The 12,119-nt window shown below is 44.3% G+C and overlaps 1 protein-coding gene across 1 annotated transcript in view; it reads left to right on the forward strand.

Moving 5' to 3' along the window:
• The first annotated feature begins 1,408 nt into the window (after positions 1-1,408).
• The window catches only part of LOC145411853 (uncharacterized), a 73,865-nt gene continuing 63,154 nt past the window's right edge, over positions 1,409-12,119 (forward strand). The window contains exons 1-2 of the mRNA XM_080281810.1: positions 1,409-1,724; positions 2,013-3,183. Of these exons, the coding sequence (XP_080137936.1) occupies positions 1,567-1,724; positions 2,013-3,183 (1,329 nt within the window). The 5' untranslated portion in view covers positions 1,409-1,566. The remainder of the gene's footprint in view (positions 1,725-2,012; positions 3,184-12,119) is intronic.

Here is a 12,119-nt window from a genome sequence, read left to right on the forward strand (position 1 = left end):
AAGGACTAGAGACATATGTGACTGTGACTGAGTAAAGGAGAATGCAGAATGAGGGAACAGTACTAAAACACGTAGCATACACTTTAAGACTGGGCGAATAATAGAGGGAGAAGGAATGAGAGGAGGAAGAAAATAAAGAGAAGAAAATTAAGAGAAGGTAAAGAGGAGAAGAAAGCAAAGAGGAGAAGAAAATAAAGTGGAGAAGGAAGTAAAGAGGAGACGAAAGTAAAGGGAATGCAGAATGAGAAAACTGAGGTAGTTGCTTGACCCATAGAAGACAGTGACCGGAAGGGTGAAAGACTGGAGAGAAAAGAAAGTGAGAGAATACAGAATGAGAAAGCCTAGGTAAATATTTGACTATTCCGTAGGTATGACAGCGAGAGAAACGGTTGGATAGAATTTAGAGAGGAAAGAGAATATGGAATGAGAAGACAGATAAATTTTGTATACGTACGTTAGACAGCGACAGGAAAAGAAAAGTGTGAGAGGAGATTTAAGAAACTGTTTAGTGAGTAACGGGGCAAAATCAGTAACAGTTTCATTAAAAAGCAGCAGCAGGGAGAGAACTGAGGAGAAAAAAGAGTGATATAGAGAAAAAGTACGAGAAAGCAGAATGAAAAGACGAACCTGAGTGCTTGACACGTGCTTTAAAATGTGCTAAGGAAGAATAAAGAAGAGATACAGATTTAAAAGTGGCAGAGACTGGATAAGGGAAAAAAAGGTGTAGTGGTAAAAGGGAACTAAATAATTAACATCTGCATAAAAACAAGTGACAGAAAAAGTAAGAGGGGGAGAGAGAGAGAAAAAAAAAGCGAGATTAAAGAGAGAGAGAAAAAAAAAATGGGAGAGAAATAAGAACATGTCCAGTGGAAGGACGAGGTAAATAAAAAAAAAAAAAACATACACTAAAACACAGACCGAAAAGGTGCAAAAGGAGGGAGAAAACTGAAAAGAGATAAAGTGAACAGGTGGGAAAAACGGGAAAAAGAGGATATGATATAGATAAAAGTGGGAGAGGACATGTAAAGGAAGGGGTTAGCGAAAACCAATGGAAGAATGGGAAGAAAAGCTAGAGAAAAAAGTGGAGGAGAAATAGACCCAAAAGAGAACCAGGAAGTGGGAGAGAAATAAAGAGAGGATAAAAGTGAGAGAGAAATAAAGAGAAGATTAGAGTGAGAAAGAAATAACGAGAAGATAAAGAGTAAAAAGTGGGAGCAGGGGAAAGGAAGAAAAAGGAAACTAAAGAACACAAAAGGCTGGATGAGAAAACAGTAGCTGAAGAGGAGGAAGAGAGAGAGAAAGAGAAAGAAAAAGAGACGTTAGACAGTAAGAAAAGCTAGAAAAAGAAGAGGATAAAGAGAAGAAGGTGCGAGGAGAAAAAACTAAAGAAGATAGGGGAAGCGAGAGAAGAAAGCAGTCGCTGAAAAAGTGGGAAAGAGGGAGAGAGAAATAAAAAAGTGAGGACTAAAGAAGAGCGAGAAAAGAAAGCTGTCGCCATGGAAACGCCGAGGGGGGACGCCGGACCTCCTCATCGGCGTGGCTTCAGGTAGGCTTAGGATGTGAATAATGTCTGGCCTGCTGAGTATCGGTTCTCGCGCGGCCAGTGTGCGTCGCCACCGCCGTCAGCAGCAACTACAAGGATTATCGTCATCAGCCTGCTCCTCCGCCCGTACCTCGCCCACCCGCGCCCGCAGCTTCTCCAGTTCCGCCCGTACCTCACCAACCCTCGGGTATTCCAGGTCTCTTCGTGCATCGCCCACTCGCAGCTTCTCAAAGTCCGCCCACACTTCCCCGACTCTTGGCTACTCCAGGTCACTCAGCGTCAATTCATCCCAGAGTCGTGGCATCTCCAAATCTACCCACACTTCTCCAACCCAGACCAAGGCCTCTAAATCATCTCATACGTCACCAACCCAGGCCCACACCAAATCCGCCTGTACCTCTCCGACCCAGGCCCACACCTCCAAATCCGCCCGTACTTCTCCAACCCAGGTCCACACCCCCTACCCCCTGCACTTATCACCTGGCGAAGCTCTCCTTCCCCCAGCTCGCAGCGCCCCAGCCAGTCCCGGCCCTCGCTCCCCACCTGGGTGTAAGGGGGACGTGTTTTCTTACCCTCCCGCTCCACCCACACGCCCCAATAACCTGTGCCTCCTTGCCCCACCCGAGCACCTCCTCCCTCCCGTGGTGAAGAGTGCCCCTAACACGCCTCTGCTCAGGCGGAGACTTTCCAGCTCTCTTTCACCTACTCCTTCAGAAGCCTACAATAGGTCACTCTGTTCAGTTCCCAGTAGCAGGTCCCATACGCCCTCTGGTTCACCCAGGAGGTCACCCACACCCTGTAATTCTCCAAGGAGGTCACCTACGCCCTCGCATTCCCCAGAAAGGTCACCCACACCCTCCTATTCCCCAAGGAGGTCACCCACACCCTCCCATTCCCCAAGGAGGTCACCCACACCCTCCCATTCCCCAAGGAGGTCACCCACACCCTCACATTCCCCAAGGAGGTCACCCACACCCTCCCATTCCCCAAGGAGGTCTTACTCAAATTCCCCTAAAAGGTCGCGTACTTCCTCAAACTCCCCAAAGAGGTCACGTGCGGCATCACTCTCGCTCAAGGACTCACCCAGTAACTCAGCTTCTTTTGAAAGGTCACCCACGCCCTCGGTCTCGCCCAAAAGGTCACCCAGCGCCTCGTCATCGTCACAGTATAGGTCAAGTGGCTCCAGAAGGTCGCCGACTCACTCCCCTTCAGCTGAAGGATCACCTACTCACGCCACTTCCGCTAGAGGGTCGCCTTCCCACTCTAAGTCGTCGCAAGGCTCACCCACGCCCTCCACATCGGCACAAGGTTCACCTGTACATCATCCAGTGAGAGGGGTGCTCAGTCGCGCCTACTCGATCAGGGAATCCCCAACGTATTCTCCTCAGTTGTCCCTAAAAAGAGGCGTACTCACTCGCTCGTTTTCTATAAGAGGCTCCCCAACGCATTCGACGTCTTTACGAGACTCGCCCACCCACTCCATCTCGGTTAGGGATTCGCCAACGTACTCTTATTCGCTGCGTGGGTGTCGAACTCCCACTTCCACTGCCTCCACTCCCCTCACGCCGGCGCCTTCTGCCTCTGCCTCATACAGCACCTTCGACTCCCTCCCCTGGGGCCTCACGCACGTCCACTACCAGGTAAAATGATTCGTCGTACTGAAAGATTCTCACTTACACACCGAGACCATTATGTCACTCTCATTCTCATTGCCCCATCCTCATTCTAATCCTCACTGATTCATCCTAAACAGTCATTATTCAGTCACTTATTTATTCATGGATTCTTACTCACTCAGACCTCATTCTTTTGCCGATCCTCACTGACTCTCCAAGACCCAGTCCCCACATGATATACTATTACAGACTTATGCACATGTCATTCTCACTTTGATCCTCACTGATTCACCCAAACTTACTGTTTTCTCATTCTGATTTATTGGCTTATTGTAAACTACCTTGACCTATTGTTTCTCACTCAGCCTTCCCCCCATCCCCCCGATCCTCTCTCTCTCTCTCTCTCTCTCTCTCTCTCTCTCTCTCTCTCTCACGGAGGTAGATAGCCTGGTTTTGTATTCGTGGAAGGTATGTTGTATAAGCAGGGTTTAATAGAGGTGTTGGATTAGAGAGAGGTCGCCTCAGGGAACAAGAGTCCTCGACGAACTTGCCATTATTCTGAGAAGGATGGGTGATTAGCTTGGATGAGAAGACGACTCCCGCTTTGATTTATTCCTTTCACACACCCTCACGAGTGTACACATTAATAACATGCGTCTGTTAAACTTTGATTCCATAATTTCTTAACATCTTCATTGTTTGTTTACTCTGTCATATACTTTCTCCAGATGCATGATGGCAACATCCACCTTCCTTCACTTCATTTTTGTACTACGCATCTCAGATAGATCTCGTCGGCACTTCTCTTCTCCTTCCATAAATCTCCATGTTCCTTTCCAGTCATTCCCTTGGTTGGCTCCCTCACTTTGTCAGTAACTATCTTAAGTCTTTCCTTCTACATTAAGAATACCCAGCTGATTGCCACACAAGCCGCTGTTCCTCATTCTCATCGTTCAAGGAAAGTAGTTTGCCTCTTGACACATTACCATTCTCTCTGGTCATTTTGCATATTTTTCCACATACAGTCAGTCACTGTCTCTCTCCTGTGTTTCAACATTTCCCATCGCGCATCATCACTCCCTGTGCATAAATCATAATAATTAAAACATCTATGGTGAGGTAGACTTCTCAAGATTAAATAATATCACTTAGCGTTAGCTGGAAAATAACACAAATACTGTACGTCCCTTTTTCTGACAGCGTAAGTTACTATTAAGCCTTTTCACTTTGGTAGTTTTGCTGCCATTGTGTAAACATAGTCTAGACAATTTTTGCTGTGGTAAGTTTCTTTGAGTTAATGAAATCGTCTGATGTTTGCTGGAGTGAAGATCAAAGGTCATAGTTCATTGTCAGCGGTTTAATGATGTCATTTTCCGGGCTATTGACGCGCTCAGGTAGTTTAATCAGGCCAGCACCAGACGTTATTAGGTATTAAGGAAATCCAAGAAGTCAGATGGTTGAAGTGATCCTGGTGAACTTGGTCTTTGGTTTGGCTGCACACTGGTAATTAACATTTAGCCAAACACCAAAGTGCTTACGCCACATGAGAGAATTCCCAGAAGAGAACTAGGCTGAATGAGTCTCTTCCTTGATATGAAATAATTAGGCATTTTCTGTAGGTTAAAAACCAGACTGGTTAGTCAACTAAGCTGTTCTGACACCATAAAGATGATCTCGATTATCCGCTTTGTTGTCAGAGGCACATACTGAGCTTGTGGTGGCAATAATAAGACGAAAACCTTATCATCGTTTTGAAGCCGGGTAGGTCATTCCTGAGCTGAACTATATCGCATGGAGTTAGCCAGAATAGAATAAGCATTGTCCGCCTAAAGGAGTTACCCCATAGCCTGCCGTGAACGAACAGAAGCCTTTTATCCTGGCAAACGACGTGCGATTCGGGTCAGTTGCGTGAAGTTTTAATGACGAAAAGCAAACTATTCTGATTAACCTTTTCGGCGGTGTGGACCATATTGTGCATGTTACTCAGGATAACAAGGGACAGTTTTGTTGAGTCAAACTTTAAACCGTTTGAGAAGTTATATTGGGATGCACTCTAGGATGTTGTGTCGTTTGCCTGTTTGTATTGGTCTTGGTGACCAAGTGGTGGCATGTGTCAGGTGCTTGACAGGACCGTTGGTCCAGGGCTAAGCTACCGTGGTTCATATTATTATAGCCATAAGGGATCATCCTATGTCCCTGGCAGCGTTTCCATGATAGAAAAACTCCGATGACCTCTTGAATTTAAACGCAGGCGCGTAAAGCACAGCCATCACTCTCATGTTACCTAGAGAGCGAACTGACAAATAAATCCCCAAGGAAGACATTGTACACCACCACCACCACGACCACGACTCCTTTCAGCGTCTAAAAACTGGATGAGGTACGAGCTAGAAACAAGGAATGAGAACTTACAGTGTGGGAGAATTATCAGAAGTATGCCCAGTGAAGTGGGTCTCTCTCCCTCTCTCTCTCTCTCTCTCTCACACACACACACACACACACACACACACACACACACACACACACACACACACACACACACACACACACACACACACACACACACACACACACACACACACACACACACACACACACACACACACACACACACACACACACACACACACACACACACATACGTACCTACGTACGTACATTTAAGTCACGAAATCCTTACTTCATTTCACAGAGTAAGTACCATATACGGTATACGTACCGTGTGTGTGTGTGTACATATATATATATATATATATATATATATATATATATATATATATATATATATATATATATATATATCTGTTTCTCCACATTCTCGCAACGACTTGCAATTACGTAAACTCTTCTTGGTTCATAATACATGGAGAAAGGTGCCGGCTTTTAATCTCACCTGCAGTGTTGATTACAGGGGAGAGAGTGAGGTGGTGAGTGTCAGGGTGTGGCAGGTGACCATTGCCCTGCCTGAATTAGAGAGGGAACTCTGTAATTGTGCTCACTCTTCCTACCCTTGTAATTTTAATTCACACTATTTTTACCCGCCGCTGAGAGGTACAGTCAGCGTCAGAAGATTGCAGAGTGTCCCTAGCCAGCATTATGTTTACTAATATAATGATTTAATTCCTCTCTAAACGAAAATAGTGTTCTTCTTTCTCAAACATTCCTGTCGTGTACCAGTTATTGCATGTTGCTGTCTGTCCTATAAACGATCATGTGCTTTCATCGCTACAGCCGTCATGGAAATATTGGCGAAGATTTGATTGTGGGAGTGACTTGATTAAAAGTACGGTATTCGTAAGTTCCTCTTTTTAACATTCTGAGTCAGCGGATTATGCTGTAAAACACTGTGTGTTAACTTCTCATACATGTGTATTCGTGTTGTTTCTGGTAATTCAATGTAATGATGGAACTTTATATACATGTGATTTACGCTTTCCTTTAAGAAAACATAGCAGACAGAAACAGTGCTCATTGTGGTTAACAATACTGCTTTAGGCATGGTACTATAGAGCGGGTGAGTGTCTTAAAAGCTGCGTGGGTGTGAGGTCATTCCCCAGTCCCTGCCCCTGCTGCCATCGTTATCCCCACTCCTGTTTCCTTGACCGACCTTCTACCACCTTATGTAAGCCTTGAGAATCGTCTTGCGAGAACACAAGATAGTGAAATATTGTGACTAGGAACCGTAGACTTTTCAAATTAATTGTGGTGCACACCTCTGACTTTGAAATTGTACACACACACACACACACACACACACACACACACACACACACACACACACACACACACACACACACACACACACACACACACACACACACACACACACACACACACACACACACACACACACACACACCAAAGCAAAGCACAACACAATACACAACGGGCAAATTGAACCAGCAGTTATCGTAAAAACATTTGTTAGTTCCACGCAGTACTTTTTTGTCTGCTCAGGTTTATTTCCTGAAGGACCTGTATGTCGAAACTTGCACGTGCATAGGATCTGTTAGTGCTGAACGAGTCTTTGGAAAAATATCAGTTTTCTGGCATTTACTTGAAACTCAGATTTGTTTTAAGAATAAATGCACAGCCCACTGCAAAAGTTCCGTTTCCTTTCCTGACCTTCAGTATTGTATTAGTGTAGGTAAAGCTGCATGTAGCCACTATCGGTTTGGTTAAATTAAGCAGGTACTTGTAGCTAGCGGTTACTTTTTTCTCCCTAACTGATTTAAAGTTATGAGTTTCTGAGGGGAAGTAGAGGAACCAAACTTTTGCTTGCAGCTGTACTTAGGACTTTTATCAGAAGCACCAGTACCGATATTTAGAGACTGTTGGTTTTCTTGTCCTATACTTGTGTGCATTAGTTATTCTCGAGAGTCGACCGTGTACGCAAATAACTACCACACATAATTCCAGCCAAACTTCAGGCATTGGACGCGGCGTCAACTTGTTTTTAAACGGTGACCCATGATACTACTGCGCAGTGATTGCCACACGAGACACTATACTTTTTTGTTGTTCTCAGGCTTCACAATGAAACCATACATCGTCTTGCGTAATACCGGCTGTGCAAATTATGTTACATTTGATAAGCTGCATGAGAATTTAAGCTTGTGGGATGGAACAGAGAATTTCAAATGACTAAGTGATGAGGGAATGGCTGTGCAACACTTAATGCCGTATCTGTCATTTTGCTGTTTTTTTTCTTGTTGTTGGTGGTGGTGGTGGTGGTGGTGGCGGCGTTGTTGTGGTTGGTGGTGGTGGTGGTGGCGGTGATAATGGTGTTCGACAACCTCACTGATCACCATGAGTGCGTATGCCTGCTGTTTGATGTTTTCCTCTACTTGGTATGGGTTATCTCCAGTCTTTAGAAACAGTGGGAGGTGGAGCTAGGAAGATGATGATGGCAGTGTTGATGACGACGACAGTGATGATGATGATGATGATGATTGTCTGTCTGTCTGTCTGTCGCCTTAATCCCGTATGAGGTGACCACAGACGAATTGTCTCCATGTCACCCTTTCCATTGCCATCAGGGTGCCCTTTCTCCAGCTCACACCTACGTCTCCCGTATGCCTCTCCACTCTATGCCTTATCTCATCCTTGGTCTCCCCCTCCTCCTTACTCACTCCACTTCACTCACATCACTCTCCTAGTCAGTCTAATTCTCCCTCTTCTTCACAAGGCAAAGTGCTCTTCTGTATTCAGATAATGAAGATACAACCCACTTTACAATAATGTAGACTTAAATATGAAAGTTAATTATTCAGCCATCCACACCCACACAGAAGCCACATAATCATTTCAGAGACAGAGGAGACTTGAGGTGATTAACTCTTCTTATTCCCCCTCAGGACGTGCTGTGTGTGTGTGTGTGTGTGTGTGTGTGTGCGTGTGCGTGTGCGTGTAATATAGGAGGTACGTGGGCGCCTGAGTCTATCTACCCCTTACCTTTTAATCGCCAGGTGTATACCCTCTTCTCTTCACCTTTCGTCCTTTTTATCTTAGCCTGTTTTTTTTTTTTTTAATCACAGCTTCTTTCAGTCATCACCATGTTATTACCTCCACCTTTTTTTCACGTTTTACCTTTTACCACCTTCACCTACTTGTTCACCTTTGTCGTTTTCACCTTTTTGTAATTATCACTTTCACCTTTGTCACATTGATCTTTCACTTTCACCTACCTTTGGCATGCTGTTTGTTTTCATTATGCTGGACTTTCATCTCTTTTTGCCCTATTTTTTTTTTTTTTAATACGTACACCTCTTCTTAGCTTGATAGATAGATGAATTCATTGATTGATTGACTGATTATTTAATACAGATAGATAGATAGATAGGTCGGTAGATAGATATTCATTGACCACAAAGTCCTAACTCTCGTCTATCATGTATTTATTTTAGTTATTTATTTTCCTGTTTCCCTTGGTACGTTCACTTCTTTCCTTTCACTTTCTTTTCACTTTGGTTAATTTCCCTTGTTGTACGTCCACCTCCACCTTGCTTCCAGGCCATTGTTTTATTTTTAGAGCTAAATTGGTTGGGGACAAATTTTCTTTCTTTTTCTTTTATGCTGAAAGGACACCAAAGGAAGACCCCCTGAATAACTGGTACCTGAGAGAGAGAGAGAGAGAGAGAGAGAGAGAGAGAGAGAGAGAGACTGACAGACAGACAGACAACAGAGAGACAGACGGACAGACGGAGGGAAGGGGAGAGAGAGAGAGAGAGAGAGAGAGAGAGAGAGAGTAAAATGATTGTATCCACCTCCTCGGGGCGGCTTTACAGTGGATTAATTCAGAGGGGAAAAATCTACGTCACTGCCTCCCACGTCACTTACACGCGCTGAGAGAGAGAGAGAGAGAGAGAGTACAGCAACAACAAGGGCTGTGATGAAAGGCAGAATATAATAGCGTTGAGAATGAGAGGTATAAGAGTACATGAAAACATCGATAGTGATAGGAATGAGGGTACGTAGAGATAGGAGGAAGGAGTAGGAGGAGGTGGAGGAAGAAAGAATGGAGTAGAGGGATCTGGAGAAGAAAAAGGAGAGAGAGAATGCAGGGAAATGGAAGAAAGAGAGGGATGGAGGAAGAGATACGTAGGAGGAGGAGGAGGAAGAGGAAGAAGAAGAGGAGGAGGAGGAAATAGGAAATATAAGAAGGAGAGGAAGTTAAATGAACGGAAACGAAAGGAAGAGAGGGAGGAGGAAAGGAAGGAATGAAGAGACAGGGAAGGATGAAAGGAGAAGGGGAGATGACAGGAGGTTGAGGAAATGAAGGTGGAGCAAGAAAGGTAGGGAAAGAAAAAGAGAGCGTGGAGGATAATGAAAAGGAGGGAAGGAAGAGAGGAAGAAGAGAGGAGAGGAGAGTGTGTGTAATCTGTAATAAGAATCGTGAAGTACATGTGAAGCTGTGAGGAGAGCCTTAGAATTCCTGTGTGGGAGGAGGAGGAGGATGAAAGAGGAGAGAAAGGGAGAAGGGGAGAGTGGAATAAGATGAAAGTAGGATACACGTAATCTGCAATAAGAGTCGTCAAGTATCAATATACGTAGCCTAGAGGAGAGAATTTCTTGCGTATGGGAGGAGGAGGAGGAGAAAGAGGAGGAGGAGGAGGAGAAAAATACTGGACTAGGAGGAAAATTGAGAAATGAATAGATGGATATGAAAGGGAAGACAGTGTTGAAAGGTGGTACGAATCAGAGGGAGAATTTAAAGTGAAAGGAAGGAAAGAGTGAGGGGAAGTGAGGAGGAAAGGAAAAGAAAGAGGGAGAGGCAAGAAGGAAGTGGTGTGAAGGAAAATAGAAAAAGTAAAGGGGAAAGGAAGGAAGAAGGAAAAAAAGAAACAAAGGAAGGAATTGGTGGAGGTATCGGGAGAAATGAATGGGTGTGAAAGAAGGAAGGCGTGAGAGGAAGAAAGGAAAGTCAGATGGAAGGAGAGAGAGGAAGCAAGAAAAACGATGAAGGAAAGAATGAGAGGAAAGAAAGAAGAAATGAGAGGAAAACAGGAAAGACATATGAAAGGAGAGAGGAAACGTAAGAAGGGACAGGAAGAAAGAAGATAATGAAAGTGAAGGAAGTAGGAAAAGGAAGGAAGAACTGAAGAGCAGAAATAAAAGAGGAAAAGGGAGTATGGAAATTAAATGGGTTAAAGGAAAATTATTGTTTTTGTCAAAGAAAATTCATCTGTCGCTTTTGTCAGAGAAATTTTATTGGTTTTGTCGATCTAACAATTTATCCATCAGTTGCCATGACAATAATAATAATAATATGATGATGATGATGATGATGATGATGGTGATGATGATGATATTATTATTATTATTATTATTAATAACAAGCCGGTAGGCGACGATGGCCAGCTTAAAGCGGACCAAGCATTGTCAGCGACCAGAAGTGAGTTTCGACTCTAAGTCATTTCTGTATGGAAGTACTCCAATGCAACATTCCACCCAAGAATCATGGCCCTGGCTTAATAATCTTCGGAACCTTAGCATTTTGCGCGAGCAAGGTCGTAATTTTATCGCTTTTCATTTTTTCTGCACGTGATGACCTTTGTCCCCTGACCTGGCGGATATAGGTCATGCACGTACGAAGCACACTTGTAGTACTCATTGACGTCTATCAGCAAGCAACTTAAGTGGCACTTAAGTGGCATTAAAGTGGCACTTAAGTGCCACTTTAGTGGAACTTGAACTTAGTGTAACTAAAGTAGAACTCTTCCGGATCGGTGCCATCTGAGTGCCACTTTAGGCACTTAAGTTAGCACTTAAATTGGGACAAGTTGGAACTTAGTTGGCACTTGAGTTGGGACTTTAGTTGGCGCTTGAGTTGGGACTTAAGTTGGCGCTTGAGTTGAAACTTAAGTTCGCGCTTGAGTTGGAATTTAAGTTGTCGCTTGAGTTGGGACTTAAATTAGCGCTTGAGTTGGGGCTTAAGTTGGCGCTTGAGTTGGAATTTCAGTTGGCACTTGAATTGGGACTTAAGTTGGTGCTTGAGTTGGGACTTATGTCGGCGCTTGAGTTGGGACTTATGTTGGCGCTTGAGTTGGGAGCTACTTTGGCACTTGAGTTTGGACTTACGTTGGCGCTTGAGTTGGGACGTAGGTTGGCGCTTGAGTTGGGACGTAGGTTGGAGCTTGAGTTGGGACTTAAGTTGGCGCTTGAGTTGGGACTTAGGTTGGTGCTTGTGTTGGGACTTAATTTGGTGCTTGAGTTGGGACTTAAGTTGGCGCTTGAGTTGGGACTTAAGTTGGCACTTGAATTGGGGCTTGAGTTGGGACTTAAGTTGGTGCTTGAGTTGGGAATTAGTTTGGCGCTTGAGTTAGGACTTAAGTTGGCGCTTGAGTTGGGACTTAAGTTTTCGCTTGAGTTGGGACTTAAGTTGACGCTTGAGTCGTGACTTAAGTTGGTGCTTGATTTGGGACTTAAGTTGGCGCTTGAGTTATGACTCAAAGTTCGCG

This window comes from Coenobita brevimanus, chromosome 91 (assembly GCF_032717465.1).
Source record: "Coenobita brevimanus isolate Jiangsu-jjx chromosome 91, ASM3271746v2, whole genome shotgun sequence".
Lineage (NCBI taxonomy): Eukaryota > Metazoa > Arthropoda > Malacostraca > Decapoda > Coenobitidae > Coenobita > Coenobita brevimanus.